General features: G+C 34.6%; 1 protein-coding gene across 2 annotated transcripts in view; it reads right to left on the reverse strand.

Moving 5' to 3' along the window:
* Positions 1-16,735, reverse strand: part of MDGA2 (MAM domain containing glycosylphosphatidylinositol anchor 2) — an 875,114-nt gene that overhangs the window by 276,590 nt on the left and 581,789 nt on the right. For both annotated transcript variants that reach the window (XR_009264432.1, XM_058738955.1), the window contains exon 6: positions 2,922-3,191. Coding sequence is in view for 1 of the 2 variants with exons in the window: in XM_058738955.1 (XP_058594938.1) it covers positions 2,922-3,191 (270 nt within the window). In the remaining variant the exon portion in view is untranslated. The remainder of the gene's footprint in view (positions 1-2,921; positions 3,192-16,735) is intronic.

Here is a 16,735-nt window from a genome sequence, read left to right on the forward strand (position 1 = left end):
GTCCCTCACAGAGGGGGCCTGAGAAACACAAATATCTTATGCCAGATATTTTGCCAGTTGTATAGGAATTCAATGCACTTGCAGATGATCCTCTGGTCAAACTATATTTAATGCATCATTTTTCTCTAGTGAATTCCCCTCCTTGAAAAAATAGTGGAATGAAAGATTCTACATTGCATCCATGAGTCTTAAGGATAGTTTTGCAATAATTTAATGAGTGTCAAATTTTTATAGCAATATTTGATAACATTATTTCATGACTATTTGGGAAAGCATGTGCTTAAAAGCAAACAAATAAAAATGGGAATAATAAACATGATTTTTTGTACAGTTTCTTTCTTTCTTTTTCTTTCTTTCTTTCTTTCTTTCTTTCTTTCTTTCTTTCTTTCTTTCTTTCTTTCTCTCTTTCTCTTTCTTTCTTTCTTTCTTTCTTTCTTTCTTTCTTTCTTTCTTTCTTTCTTTCTTTCTTTCCTTCCTTCCTTCCTTCCTTCCTTCTTTCCTTCTCTCTTTCTTCCTTCCTTTCCTTTTCCTTCCTTCCTTCCTTCCTTCCTTCCTTCCTTCCTTCCTTCCTTCCTTCCTTCCTTTCTTTCTTTCTTTCTTTCTTTCTTTCTTTCTTTCTTTCTTTCTTTCTTTCTCTCTTTCTCTCTTTCTCTCTTTCTCTCTTTCTTTCTTTCTTTCTTTTCTTGAAATTTGGAGTGGCCGGAGAATCTGGTTACTCAGTGAGACCAGGCTTAGAGAAGTCCATGCCAGCAATATTGATATCCAAGTTAGGAAGGTTAGGATACTTCCATTCATGGACCCTGTCTTTTTATTCATTTCCATGTGTTATTCCTTTGTATTCTTATCTTTCTTACAGAATTGTGAACCCCTGTGAGGGTAGTCACTGATTTTTGTAGTTACCCCCATGCATCCCTTCCAAATTTGCTGAGTTGTTAGCATATGGTAGTCATCCAGTAGAAGTTTCTGAAATCAAACACCTGAAGTAAAGATCACATTTCATTTGTTTTAAAATCCCTATTATGTTCACCTTCAAACACTTCTAAAATCAGAATGTATCTCACATTCAGTATTCTCTTATGATTGCTATCAACACGGCAAAGCAGTGATGATCTAACTTGAGAGAAAATCAGAGACCATATTTCTCTGTAATTCTGGATTATAAATGTCCTTAATGATAAAGAAAGATGTATGGAAAACCATAGTCAACAAAGACTGGGATTGAAACAGTTGGGTTGGTTCTGAGTGTGAAATTTTAGGAATAATTTAATCAACTTGTTTTTCTTTTACTTTCCTTTTTATACATAGTAAATGGTTGATACATGGCTTAAAAGAAAACCTAAGTATATACAGATCTGAAACACTGCTTTCAGTAACATTGTATCTCATAAGAAAACACTGTGGTAGCTTAATTGACATTACACTTTACTTTGTAGTGATACATAAAATAAAGGTCCATCTTGCAATTACTAAACATTGTACAGCCTACAATTTGGTAGCAGATAGTGCATTTTTCATAGTGCTTCATTTACATCTAACACCTTGCAATATTTTTTTTTTCAACGTTTTTTATTTATTTTTGGGACAGAGAGAAACAGAGCATGAACGGGGGAGGGGCAGAGAGAGAGGGAGACACAGAATCGGAAACAGGCTCCAGGCTCCGAGCCATCAGCCCAGAGCCTGACGCGGGGCTCAAACTCACGGACCGCGAGATCGTGACCTGGCTGAAGTCGGACACTTAACCGACTGCGCCACCCAGGCGCCCCACACCTTGCAATATTTTGAATAGAGTATACTTTTGGTCAAGTACCATTTTTCTGAGAATTGGATAAGAACAGATAGCTACGGTCCCTGAAGCCCCTGCAACCTACGTTCACAAAATTACAAATGTTAATATCAATACATTCAATTATGTTTTGCTTCCATTACAATCCTCCATCATGAGAAACTTTCATTTGCCTGTGAGGCAAGTCCTCTTAGGCATGTGAATATCTGTTTTAAATTTAGAGGCATTGGTGTCCATCCTCCATCCCAACCCAGGACCATGCCAGGTGAGACATGAAGAAACACAATCTCCTTGCACAGTAACTTAACATCCTCCAACCTGCAGGGATAGCATCTCCTTTACATATAGTACCAATACACCAGCTGGCAGCAGCCACACGAGAACATCAACGCTAATGTCAACTTCATGACCCACCTTTTATGTCAATTCCTCAAATAAATTTGTCAGACTTTTCCATGTCTTTCTCTAATCTCTATCTGTTAAAACTTCCCAGCCTCTACAAATGATGTAAACGTGATTAGATATTTCCTAACAACCTCAGCCAGCAGTTACTGCAATTTTTTATATGTCTATAGCTTTTGCTTATGCCTCCCCAACGCTGGATCACAGGGCTATTAAGTGAGATATTTTATTTTCACTGACAGTATAATCCTTGAGTTCAAGGTAATGTTTTGTAGATCTCTATATAATCCTACAATTTACAATTTAGAGCCCCGCTTATAATAGGGATTCAATAAATGTTTATTAAACATTAAATTGACACATGTATTAAACTTCTAAACTGATATGCAATCTTTAAAATAATGACTAACTCTCTATGCCACATTTGTGTTTTAATGAATTTTTTTTTCTAAAAACATATTATAAAAACTATTCAGTGGAATAGTTTCATAGTATCACTAAGACTATGTTATGAAAACCATTCGATGCAAATATAAAGAAAGCATGGTTATTAAGATTCAGAAATTTTAGTTGCCATTTAGAATTAAACATCATTCATCAACTATAAATAATTTTCTATGTATATGACACATACATGCAATATTTGAGGAAATGTTTTCATACCAAACGTTATTTGCTTTGTGATAGCCTCGCTAACACAGAAATCTATGTGGTAACATTCTCTAGGCCAACTTACCTCTCACAATGATGTTGGTGGACTTTTTTGCAGGGTTTCCCACATTATTATTGGCGATGCAGCTGTAAGTACCGGCATCTTCTGAGGTGATGGCAGGTATGGTCAACGTTCCTCCATTCAAAACTGTCTTTTCAGGCAGAGTCCCAAAGGACCTGACCCAGGTGAGAGTGGGCACAGGCTCTCCTCCTGTCGTAACACATACTAATGTTATGGCCTCTCCAGGATTTACAACTATAGGGTCATCCACCAAGAGTTTAATTGACGGAGATGCTAAAAGACATAAACAAACAAACAAAAAAAAACATGCACTATTTAGATCTCCTACAACTGGAATTCAACAGCATGCTTTATATTTATTCAAACAATTAAAATGGGATATTCTTTTCTTTTGCCAAAATCTTACTGCATCAAGTTTAAACCAGATATAATGGTTACATATTTTAATTACATGGCATAAACCTGTAGAAGTGCACTAAGAAACTTACACAGAGAGAGAGGAATTAAAATTTATGTATTCCTGGATTATTGTTCCAAAATTAGAATGACAAGAAAGATTAAGGTTTTTAAGTAAAAATCCCTTTCTCTTTTAATACTGACAACCATTATTTGTTTTTGTTCTGCCAGGTACAAATATTGCAGCTGTTTAGTCCTTGTATTTTCATATTGCAGCTGTTTAGTCCTTGTATTTTCATAAGGAAGATAATCAATTATTTAATTTGTGGATCATTCTGAGGTGCTATGATAGATTTTTGTGCCTGAACCCAACTGAATAAGAGATAAAGGCATAGATCATTCCAGTCTTTCACCAAGCAGTGGGCCTGGTTTTTGATCTTGAAAGGAATAACAAATCATCTAATTCTAATGCAGTCCCCATACTTCATCTCTAACCTCTCCATTCACAAAAGGTCTAAGACAGTGAGTTTGCATAACTGCTTTAAAACAAGCAAATGAGAGCTCAAACATAGTCGCCAAACTGTGACTCCTGCCACCCTAATGTTTAGGTTATATAATAATCTCCCCAGTGAAAATAATTCCCTTGCAAACTTTCAGGTTAAAAAATATAAAGATAAATATCCATTCAAAAAAATGCTGTGTTAGACTTTTCACCAAACACTCAAAATAGAAACAGCACAAAAACTATCTGTGTTCACATGCAGCACTTTTTTCTGCTTACAATGAAGTGCTGGCCTACACAACGCATCCCTAAATGAAGACGGGGGAATGCAGTACGCTGGTGTCTGATCTTACATATGCAGAAATATTTTATACCAAAGTTAAAACTGTATTGTAAATCCACATCAAAAACACATGAAATATTCAATTGTACAGTATAATTTTTTTTAACTATTAACTTCAACTTAGAGTAGAGAGTGATTTTCTCAGAATAAAAGGCAAACTTGTGTGGTCCAATATTGTCTTTCCTTGTTAAAACAAAATAAAGCCAAAAAACAGACAGGAACAAGAAGACAATTCCATACTATTATTATGGTTCTGTGGGATGGGCACAAATTGCCTGGATAACATTTTTAAACATGATTTTTTGCATGTTGGTCCTTCTAACATCATTTTAAGTAATATGGACGTTTTTAAAAGTGTCTTAATAGCCCATGTGAGGTGTTTACTTGAAATTATAAAGATTTATAATATAAAATTTATAATATAAAATTTATATTATATTTATAATTTTATAATTTATAATTTATAATATAAAATTATAAAAATAATTTTATAAAGATTTCTGATTAAAACTGGAAAACTCACATAGAGAAAACAATATGCAAAAGGCGCTGCAGTTTAGTACAAAAGAAAGTTCTGTCAAAGAGTTATTTAATATTACTATTTAAATATTTTAAAAATAGATATTATGTCTAATTATCAATATATTGCCATGAAAAAGTAAAAGAAATCCCCATAGCCGAATGTGAGGTAAATAGCATAATTTCACAAGGGTATTTAGTTAAAGTATAATTCTAGAGATTCCAACTTTTATATCATGCTAACACAGTTCATTTGTTTTACATCATATTTTAGTAAAATTTAAAGTCCCGAGGCTTAACGGCCATTAACAGCATACGTTTGGACTATGGAAATATACAATGGTGACATTAACTCAAGAAATATTTGCCCCTGAAATCGACTTGTATAAAGATGAGCTTCTATTAGTTTCTATTAAAGAAAAAAGCTCAAGAAAATTCCAAAGTTCAGAAAAATAATACATATATAACAAGACAACTGTTTTACCTATAAAGCGCTATATAGAACTATATCCACTGTCTTATTTTTTAAAACATCCTCTCTTTCCCAAATCTGAATTGAAAAAAGAATATCGTCCAACTTAGATTTGTTGAAGATGGCATTCATTTTTCTGATTATCCCTGATATTAAAAATACCCCAAGAAGAATAGAATAATGGCAAATGATTTCAAGACTTTAAGAATATTCATATATGTGTTACCATCAAAATTTTCTAGCTTTAAATACTGAAAAGGTAAAAGGTGAAATTGCTCTCATTTTGTTTTAGTGTCTTACTTTTGATTTTATAAGTATCAGTTTTTTTGAACTATGAGGTTTTGCTTAAGAACCTCAGAGACATTAGAATTCACTAGGCTTAAGTGTAAAGCATGTGTAGAGAAAAAAAATTAAAATGGGAAGGCTTAAAAATATTTTTTTCTATTATCAAATGTATTTTTAGAGGAGATTTCTTATTGGAAGGATCATTTGCTAATTTGGAGGTTTATAAAAGAGTAATGCGATATATCCTGGGCTATTTACTCCCTTTTTATAGGTTTCCATAGCCCCCATATTTTTCCCTTTCATATTACATTGTATAATATTAGCCAGGCTATCAGAACTGCTCTTGAGCCAGATGTAGTGTGGTGGTTCTATTATCTGAGTGATTCCATTATCCATTAAGTGGTGGGGTGTTTGAGTGGTAAGAGACACGTGGGTTAAAATCTTGACTGTGCTATTATTTAATAGCTGTTTGAACTTGGACAAGTTCTTTTACTTCTTGGTGACTCAATTTCTCATTGTTGAGATGGAGGAAAGCAATTGCTAACAAGCTTATAGCTTTGAAATGCTTTAACATGTCTAAAGTGTTTACAATAATGTGTAGGAAAAAATATCCACTGAAAAAGTGATACCCTCTGTTACTATTTTTGTTACCACTATCACAGCCAGGTCCAACATTTAGCACATAATAGGTACTTAATAAGTACTAGAAAGGCAAATCAATAAAGGAGCAAATTAATAAATGAGTGACTGGTGTGAAAAATTTAGTCACTATAAAATTCAACTGTTCTATTTTATTCTGATGCATATGGCTGAGATATTTTAGGATCATTTTGACTTTTGGAGGTTTTATACCATGTCATATAAAACACATTTAAAGACATACACATTTTAAGCAAACATGATTAAGCATTTATTAATATTTTAAATAATTTTCAATGTATAATTTGAAACTATTATTTTTCAAAATTCAACATTTTCACAGGAATTTTCAAAGCTTATGAGCAAAAATTATTATATGTATTTCATCATCCACCTTGTGAGTGAATGCTATTTATTTCACAGTGTCCTTAAGTTGCCCAACCATCCTGAGTCTGTGCATTATAAGCTTATTATTTTTCAAAATTCAACATTTTCACAGGACTTTTCAAAGCTTATGAGCAAAAATTATTATACGTATTTCATCATCCACCTTGTGAGTGAATGCTATTTGTTTCACAGTGTCCTTAAATTGTCCAACCATCCTGAGTCTGTGCATTATAAGATTCTTCTTTAGCACTTATATAGGTAGACAGGAAATGAGAAAGATAAATCTTATTACACTAAATCATGTAAGTAGCTGAGTGTTCAGTAAATGACTATAGCATGTGTTGGTCAAATTACCGCATCACTATATCAATACAAACATGGAAGGCCACAGAGGTCATCAGTCTCCTTCTTACTATGACAAAACTGCAGTGTCCTAAAACATATTGCAAGATCTAGACATCCATACATTCTTCACAGCAACATCTGAGAGACAGATTACCATTTTCAGCTCATTGTTAAGTAATAAAGAAATTAAACATGAAGACTGAAAAAGGGACAAGAGAAACACTGAATTGACAATATAAGTTTTATTTGGAACGTTCATGAAACCAAAGCAAAAAGTAGAAAAAATGAAATACATACAATAAACAAAGGAAATTTTCTAAATTAAGTGAAATTTAATAGAGTATTTGAAACATGTTTTTAGTTATTACCAACACCTGACTCAAATTACATAAAAATAATTCCAACTAAGTCAGCTTTTAACATAGCACACACATAGATACCACCAGCTATAAAAATTCTGTGTATATGCAGGGCTTATAAATAACTGTGGTGCCATTCAGATTTTCAGAAAGGTAATCTTGCCAGCACTTAATTATGGCAAGCATGGGTTACCATAGGAGCTGTCACAGAGATGTGACTGTCCTCTTCAACATCAGTATGCCAACATTCTAGCATGACTGATGTGCTCTGTGGTAGGAATCTGACTGACTGATCGATTGATAGATAAATTATTGGTCCTGGGAGAAATGTGATGAAGTAGGATAACAAAGAGAGAGAGAGAGAGAAAGAGAAGGGAATGAAGAGGAAGAGAGGAAAAACCAGTCTGTTGTCTCTATTTTCCAAAATCCTAAACATTTAATAGAGTTTCAATAACTGCAGTGTGGAAAATATATTTTAGGAATTATCTTTGAGAAAGGGAATTCTGGCCATATTCCCTTCAGTTCCTCTTCTGGCAAACAAAAAGAAGAGTTTTCTTGGGCTGAGCAATAGACACTTCAGTGGGTTCCAGACAGAGAGAGGACTGGCCTCTTGGTTCACACACCAAATCCCAAACAGCTGGATATTCAAGAGCAGAGTATCTGTGTATCCCTTCTTGGTTTGAGGTCACTGAGTGTGACCAGCTAGATAAACGAGGACACAGTGAATCTCATGGGAAAAGCTCCATGCCTCAGGGGAGTGGTCTTCAGCCCCACGATGGTGGAATGGAAGAACACAGACACCTCAACTAGCATGGTCTTTGTCTTAGTTTGAGTCTTTCCAAAAATAGGTCCTGATATATGTAGTTAACTTGAGTGCAGATGCAAGGAATCATACTGAAGGAGCAGAAAAGGGGGAAAGGAAAGGGGAAAAAGCCAGTAAAGGAGCACTAACGAGCTGGTCATCTTTGTGGGAAGCCTGGGTCCCTGCTGATTGGAACCCTGGGAGAGACTATGGAGAACAGACCTCAAAGGTCTCCTTGTGAAGAGCAAGAAGGCTGTGTGGGGTGTTGTCTACTACCTCCCATCCCTCATTAGTTGAGGATTATTCTGTGGGTCTTAACTTTCCAACCTCATGCTTTGGCTGAACACATTGCTGAGTCCAGAGAAAGTCCTTAGAGAGAAGAGTACTAAATGTGGAACCTGTCGAAAGAAATTTCAGCAACCTCCACAACATGCTAAGAAGAGAAGGCAGGGCTTTCACAGTATCTGCTAGGATATCCTTCCATGTATCAGTGATAAATACCTGGCTATGCAGAGATAATATGAAAGAAATAGAGAAAGAAAGAATAACAAATGAATGGGTGGTGAGTAGAGGCACCTTTATCCATAAGGATACAGGCACAAAACAAAATGAATAAGAACACGGTGTAAATTGAAGGAAGGGGGATAAAAGTATATATGATTAACTTCCTGCTTCTGTTCTATGGCCCTACATTTTCTAAACTAAAAGATATACAGATGATAAGCAAACCAAGACCAGCTTCTATGTGGAGAGGCATAGCATAAGGTATGCTTACAGACTCAAGGAATAGAAAAAAGTTTCTCCCAGAAGAACTACTTACTTCACCGAGATGCAAGAATCACTATTTTTTTCATGCCTTTCCTTGCAATCCATTTTCAACACACATTTCACTGAAATACAGGTTGCAGTGAACATTTCACGTAGTAAAAATGAGAGAATATTTTAGAAGTTGAAGATTGAAAATAACCTATCCATTTACTAGGGTTACTATTCAAATATTATCATTGTTGACATATTGATTGATTCCCATGAAATCCAGAAATGATATCATATTAAGCAATTCTGTTTAAAACAATGCTCCAGGATATGGCAATATTCAAAACAGTATTCATAAATAGTCTCTAATTCAAGAGTGAGGCTTTGGTACAGATATTGAAACCAACATGCATTTTTATTACATTAATATTCACAGACAGAATACTTCTGGAAATGATTGAGAAGGCAGAGTAAGTATGTTTCTGCACAGAAAATTACATAAAAGTCTCCTAGAAGAGACCTAGTTAATAATAATACCAGGGTCCAAACCAGGTTGGCACAGCCTCTTTTGTTATTATTATTGTTGCTGTTGCTGTTATTAGGAAGGAATGTTTTTAGATGTGTTGCTTATTTTCCCTAGTACAACGAATTTCAACACATCCATTCATCCATTCACTCAATGGGTATTTATTGACAACCTACTATATATTTAGTCCCTGTGATGGGCACTTGAAATTTACTGGTGAAAAGAAAAACAGCCAAAGATCTCCTGCACTCAGAAGCTTACATCCTAGCGGGAACAGAGCTAGCCCTTTCCCCATGATTCCCATTATCTTAGGTGACTTCATATATTTATATCATCTGCCTGTTCTCTGAAGTTATGTGCATTTCTGATCCCTGACCAAGATGCTTATGCCACATGAACAAAATGAGTAAGGAAATTTGCCACAAGATATTATTCAATAAAATGAAGCTTTACAAAATAGAACAAGTGTCATTTACATTTGAATCTAATAAGTGGACAAGATAAATGGAAAAATTAGAAATGGAACTTGTGTTTTAAGGTGAGCAAAAGCTTATTTCAGTCAGTAAGCAATGCCAATAGTTGGGATGATTAAATACTTAGTGGCCTGAAATGCCTTCATATACTTTGGGAAACATGATGGAAAATAACAGTAAAACCACATACACCTCTCTCCCTTGGTCAACAATCCCTAACTATTCTTGCCAAAATGTAAAGTCTTGGCTAAATTGGGTCTCATTCGAGTTTACAAGAAACCAAGCATTAATTTGCTATTGCAGCCGAATCCCAGGGGGTCATCACTCATGGAGAGTAATCCAAGCTAAGCACTTCCGACTAAGGAATTTGTTGTATACAGAACTTTCCTGTTCTTTACAGAAGGTACCAGTTGTTTAGGAAGAGTGCCACTTTGTAACAATGTCCTCTTCACAAGATCAATAGAGCATGAATTTGCTATACTTGTTGCCTGAAACTTTCTTTCAGTGTTTATACACTTGGTAAACAGGTAGTCAACACTTTACCATGCTCAACTATCAATATCAATTCTCACTGGATTCCTAGTTTTCTGTCCAAGCCAACTGAGTTACTTCCTCCTTTGTATGGCAATAGCTACTTTTAGTAACCACCTTTCATGCCCCACTGCAACATTACATTTACTCCTACCCTTGTACTGTGAGATATTTAGGAATAGGATATCAGGGTGAAAAGGATGATGTTTTTCACATTTGTACCAACAGCACCTAGAAAAGGATGTCATAAAGAATTAAGTGCTCAATAACATCTCATTAAAGAAAACAATGTTGAATTTAAAGATTAGAGAACAATATGCTTAACATAATTAACTTTCAGGGAAATGCAAATCAAAACCACAATGAAATATGATATCACACCTGTAAGGATGGCTAAAATAAAAAAGACAAGAAATAACAGTGTTGGTGAGGATGTGGAGGAAAAAGGAACTCTAATATTACTGTTAGTGGGATTATAAACTAGTACAGTCATTATGGAAAACAGTATGGATGTTCCTCAAAAAATTAAAAATAGAAATATCATACAATCCAATAATTCCACTATTGGGTACTTACCCAAAGAAAGTGAAAACACTAATATGAAAATACATATGCACTCCTATGTTGACTGCCCCATTATTTACAATAGCCAAGATATGGAAGCAACCTAAATGCCCATCAAGAGACAAACTGATAAGGAAGATGTGGTATGAACGGAATATTACACATCATAAAAAAGGATGAGATTATACCATTTGAGACAACATGGATGCACCTAAAGGGTATTATGCTAATTAAGTCAGATTAAGAAAGACAAATACCATATGATTTCTGTCATGTGGAATCTAAAAACAAAACAAAAAACAAAGAAACACGGGGAAGAATCAGACCCAAAATACAGAGAGAAAACTGATGGTTGCCAGAGAAGTGGGTGTAAGTGGGCAAAATGGGTGAAGGGAAGTAGAACATACAGAATTCCAGCTATGGAATGATTAGGTCACAGGAATAAAACGCACAGAACAAGGAATATAGTTAATGATATTGTAATAGTGATGGATGACGACAGAAGGTAGCTAGATTAGTGGTGAACATAGCATAATGTATACACTCAAATCATATTTGTGTACTCCCAAAACTAATGTAACACTGTGTGTCAACTATACTCAGTAAAATTAACAATAAAAAGTAAAGATTAGAGAACAGAAACTCCACTTAATCCCCACCTACTCATTATTATAAACTTAACCCAAAAAAATAAAATGAAAAAATGTGACATATGACTTATAATTTCATGAGCCATTCATTGAAAAATAGTAGTTATAAAGACCTGCTAGTTCTTTCACTGCTCCATCCATCTAAACTTAACCTGGTTTATATTACTAACAAGGTGACAACGAATTTCTCTATCAAAATTTAGTACACCACTTTTATATAGTATCTTACTTACACTTCTTTGTGCTTAACCCTTTGCTCAGTTATGACATACACATGACTATTAATAAAGTATGTGATTAAGCTAAATTATATCCCTGAAACCAAAATAAAGGGAGCATGGCCTTTATCCTAAGAGGACAGTATGTAGATAATTCAATATGGCCTTAAAGAAATCAGTCAGGACTTAAGACTTTTCTATGAGAATGAGATAGTGCAGCAGCAGAAGAGATAAAGACATCACCTCTAAGACCATCTGGTGCAGATCTCACAGCTATACTATTGAAGCCGTACCAGAGCATCAAAGCAAACAAAACAATAATTCTGTTCTGGCTACCACAGCTGCTGAAATAGAGGCAGCTGGTATTTCTATAACCAGTATGATAACACAGAGAGATCCATGCAAAAAGGTACTCTCTTACTGGTTACTCTCTTATTGAACTGACAAAGATTACTTTTCTCTTTCTATAACCCAGCCTGGGGACACTGTATTATAGTGTTCTATTTTGAATCCTTTTATGGTTCTATAACTTTACTCTATAGCCATTTTGGCTAAGATTGGTGCATAGCTAATCTTAAAAGAATAATGTTGAATAGATTTAACTCTGCTGGGCCTCTATTTGCCCCCTAAATATCCAGGGAATTCTGTTAAATAATTCCCAAGGGACTACTTAGGCCAGATTTCTATTTTGGTTAGCAAAACACCTGGGCATATAGTCTTCTAATCATATGACACATATTATTGAGGTTATTCCAGTTCCTAAATTGGGTCCAAGATCTAGCAAAGATTAGATGGAGAAAATTATAACCTTTAATATGTGCCAGACACTCTTCAAAAGCCTTTATATATACTGACTCATTTAATTGCATGAGATAGGTACCATTATTACTCATTTTAGTTATTATCAATCTGAGAAATAGTTTAGATAACTGGCCCAAGGTCACGTAGATAGTGACGGCTAGAACTGGGATTCTAATTTAGGAAGGCTGATGTGAGATGAATATAAGTCATTGTAGATAAATTCCAAAGTGAAATAAACAAAGTTGGTAATTTCCAAGCTCTAACAGAATTCTTGGTATTTATGCCAGAGGAGGACTTAGTGCTGCCTCTCTGACAGAAAGAAGAGGTAGCATTCGTGTCATCCACTATTACGTTATAAAAACCTAGGAAGGGCAAAAATAAATGAGGGTTGCTAGTCAGACTTCCAGAAACATCTACCATTCAGAATACAAGTCCATTATTACATTATAAAAACCTAGGGAGGGCAAAAACAAATGTGGGTTGCTAGTCAGACTTCCAGAAACATCTACCATTCAGAATACAAGTCCATTATTATGTTATAGAAACCTAGGAAGGGCAAAAACAAATGTGGGTTGCTAGTCAGACTTCCAGAAACATCTACCATTCAGAATACAAGGCAAAAAGGACTTGTGAACCACCTAAGTCAGAATTAAAAGGACTTAATTTTGAAGTGTCTTTGGCTCTCTAGGCCATGCCCAGAGGATGTTTACTCCTAACTTATACATAGCTACAGTGGAATCAGTTATTTCAATTCTCAGATTTCAAGAGGTAAGGAGGAGGAACTTAAAGTCTTCTTGAGACAGGAAAATGGAGAACAACAGTGGTAGGTGACAATGTGCCAGCAAGAAAAGAGAAAGAGAAACATCACATAGAACAGTAAGTGTGGTCACAAAGATAAACTAAGTTATTTCAACTATCGTCCCCAAAATGCCAGATTACGAAGGCATAATTTTGAAAAGCAAGAGAAGAAGTAATATATCCACATATTTAGATGTTAGTAATTAGATGCAGAGAGAAAGAAACATTTTTGCTGATGCTTCTAAATTTTGCTATGAAACACTACTTTGTGAAAGACAAAAGTGGTCATATTTTGCTGAATACAGTAGACCAAAGCTTGATAAAAAAATCAAATCATACAAATCATACATACATTCACATTGAACACACTTGAGCCTTATAAATGGTTATTTACTGTGGATTTTGGAAGCGGTTTTACAAAATAGAATATAATCTTGATTGCCTGAACTGGGTCACAACCCAGATAAGTGTAGTGTCATGAGTTCCTCAGCACTGAGCACATATCTGCTACCAACCTCTCAGCTGGGATTTCTGCTCTAGTCTCCATGGACATGTGTGCATTTGGAATCTAATTCTAGTAGGTGAGGGTGCCTTAATAAATTAAGACCTGTCCTGGGAAAGCCTACTATTGTGTCGATTTTGTTACGTAAAGGAATAAATGTGGTTTTAGGAGATGTTTCCTTTCAAATACAGATAGAATTAAGTATTTTTCTTACTATGATGTGTATATTGATATTCCTTCCCCATATTAATTAAATAAAAAAAGGAAAAAGGAAGGAAGAAAAAGAATCAGAGCATAATTTGTAAAAAATAAATGCGCTGAAATAGAGAAATTCTATTTCAAGTGTTGTGTGTGATGAGGAACCATTTGGACTTAATTGCAAAGCCATGCACATTGTGGTTTACACTGGAGAGAATGACAATTTTAAACTATAGACCTTGTAGTAGGTGTCACTGCAGTAGATACACTGCAGGTGTATCATGTTGACATTCTGTAAATAGTAACTGCTGCTTAACACTGTCATTACAGATCTAATTCCAACAAGAGTCAATTCAAGTCTAACCATTTAACTAGCTATACTTCTTATCTTGGGATTTCAGACATTCAGAGAATATTTAAATATATTGCTGCCATGTTCTAGGACAATGCTGCTACATGATAAGGGAGGTATTTATTTTTTGAATAAGAAATAATGTAATATAGCATGTAGAAGAACTAAATAAGCTGCAAAAAATGGAATACTGCTTAAGGAAAGATTAAAAGCCAATAAAACCTTTTTAATACGATTTTAATATGAGAGATAAAACATTGACTGAATCACCTCTGAATTCAATTCCTCTCTACACATAAGAAATGCATGTATAAAATGTCCTGCCAATATTTTATTTCTCAAAGCCACTGGAAATATAGATTTTACATTTTACTTCTGATATTTTCACTATAGATTTCAGTAAATCTACATGTTCCCATTTTAGTATGAGCTGCAGAAATATCTTTATGGAGGATGTGAAGACCATTTACTTTAAGTGTCGAATTATTTTTTGTTTTTCTTCAAGTTCTTAATAAATTGATTTGCCTATTTAACTCTTCAGCAACTTGAGAATTAAATCCATTTTACACTGAATGTGGATCTGCGTACATATAATAATGCTTTTTAAACCTATATTCATATTTAACACCTAGCTTAAACACACAAAATGATATTTAGCATGCAGACCACTGCATATTCAGAGAATTTTCAGATTCTTTGAAATGTAGTATCATATTTTTTGTATAGCCCATAGTGTCATAATACTTTATGATATCATATCAAATTGCTTTTTACTTATGGTTCTAAAATGAAAAAGACATGAAAATTACAATTTTTTATCAGATTGAGCTAAATTTAAAGTTGAAAGACAACATGCAACAAGGCAGGACTTGAGTTATTACATACTTCTGATCCACATCAAGAGAATTAGAAAGATATAAAAATAGGGGTTTATCCTCCTATTCCCCTTTTTGTTTCCTTTAAGCAAGTGCCTTAGTAGATTAATCCTGGAGAAATTTAACAAGAAACCCATATTACACTGCCTATTTTCCCAAAAGGTTTGTTCATCTATTTCCTGTTGTCCCTAATTTGTTTTCTCTTCACTTTGGAAATATATTTGGAACTAAAGCCTTTTCGGTAAAACAAAGCAAACTATGGTTGCTGGATTTTGCTTTCCCTGGCTGACTTAAAATCCTCCCTCTTGCTTGGTTGAGTACAATGTTGCATTGCCAAACCAAAGTAACAACTTAAAAAGAGTAGCTTCATAAAAGTGACACATCTTTTTATGCTAAAACTATATACCTGGATTCTTGATAATATTCATTCTTATCAAATCGGGATACAAGGTGCCATTCATAAAACAAGAGGCCACAGCTATCATCAATGAATTCCTATTACACAATGTGTCTATCAGAAAATAAAACTACTGACTTGACTGCACATTCACTAGGTAGTATGTGATTGAAAGTTGCCATCAATAAAATGCTCAAGTAGTTCAATAAGCAACTAAAGCAGAGTGACTCAAAGCAGCTGACAGAAAGAAATGCTGTTCAAAACATAAACTAAAGCATATTATTAAACAATTGGACATGCCTATTTTCCATGGGAATAGAACAGTAGCAAGTAAATCAACAGGAGTATGTTGCTAGTGGGGAAAAAAATGTTTCTTAAAACAGACTTTGCAGAAAATGGAAATTGAGGGAATAGCTGAAATCTTTGTGAGGCTTTGGAAATAACTGCCACAATAGCAAACCAAAAGTGCATGTGATGTCTGGACTTACAATCAAAAGATTGATGTTAATGCATTTCCGATACTCAGCTTGTCTGTTATTTCCCATTTACCAATCTCTCAGCTTCCAGTCCCTGTAACAATATACTACATACCCTATGTATCAACTACTACAGGGTCTCTCTCTCTCTGTCTCTCCCTGATTTTAATTAAAAGTCTGCATGAACCAATATGAATCTTTTAAATTATGGCTACTGTGGCTCACATGACTTTATGATAGTAACAGTGACCACAAGGCTACAACTTAGCCCACCACGGCGACTTAAATCCTATGAGTAATGTGGCTAATCTCATTTAATCTTTCCAGTATGTATGATGAGGTAAAAATAAACTTGATACTTTGAAATGCCTTAGAGCTTGAGGGAGAACAGTAGCCAGGGATGCATCCTCTCTTGAAGGACATTAAAGCCTTCCTGCCGCTGAATTCTTTAAATTTTGTATAAGAAATAATGAAAGTACAATATTTGCAAAGATTCTCTAGAATTGGTGCATTCGGTTCATAGATTATTTAGTAGCTTCACTTTTTCCTGGATAGTAATGTAAATCCCATATATAAAAGGGCAACAAGCACAATGAGGTATTAATATTCCTAAACTGTGTGAGCCTGAACCTTTCTTGATGGACCTTGGGG

Source organism: Neofelis nebulosa, chromosome 7 (genome assembly GCF_028018385.1).
Source record: "Neofelis nebulosa isolate mNeoNeb1 chromosome 7, mNeoNeb1.pri, whole genome shotgun sequence".
Lineage (NCBI taxonomy): Eukaryota > Metazoa > Chordata > Mammalia > Carnivora > Felidae > Neofelis > Neofelis nebulosa.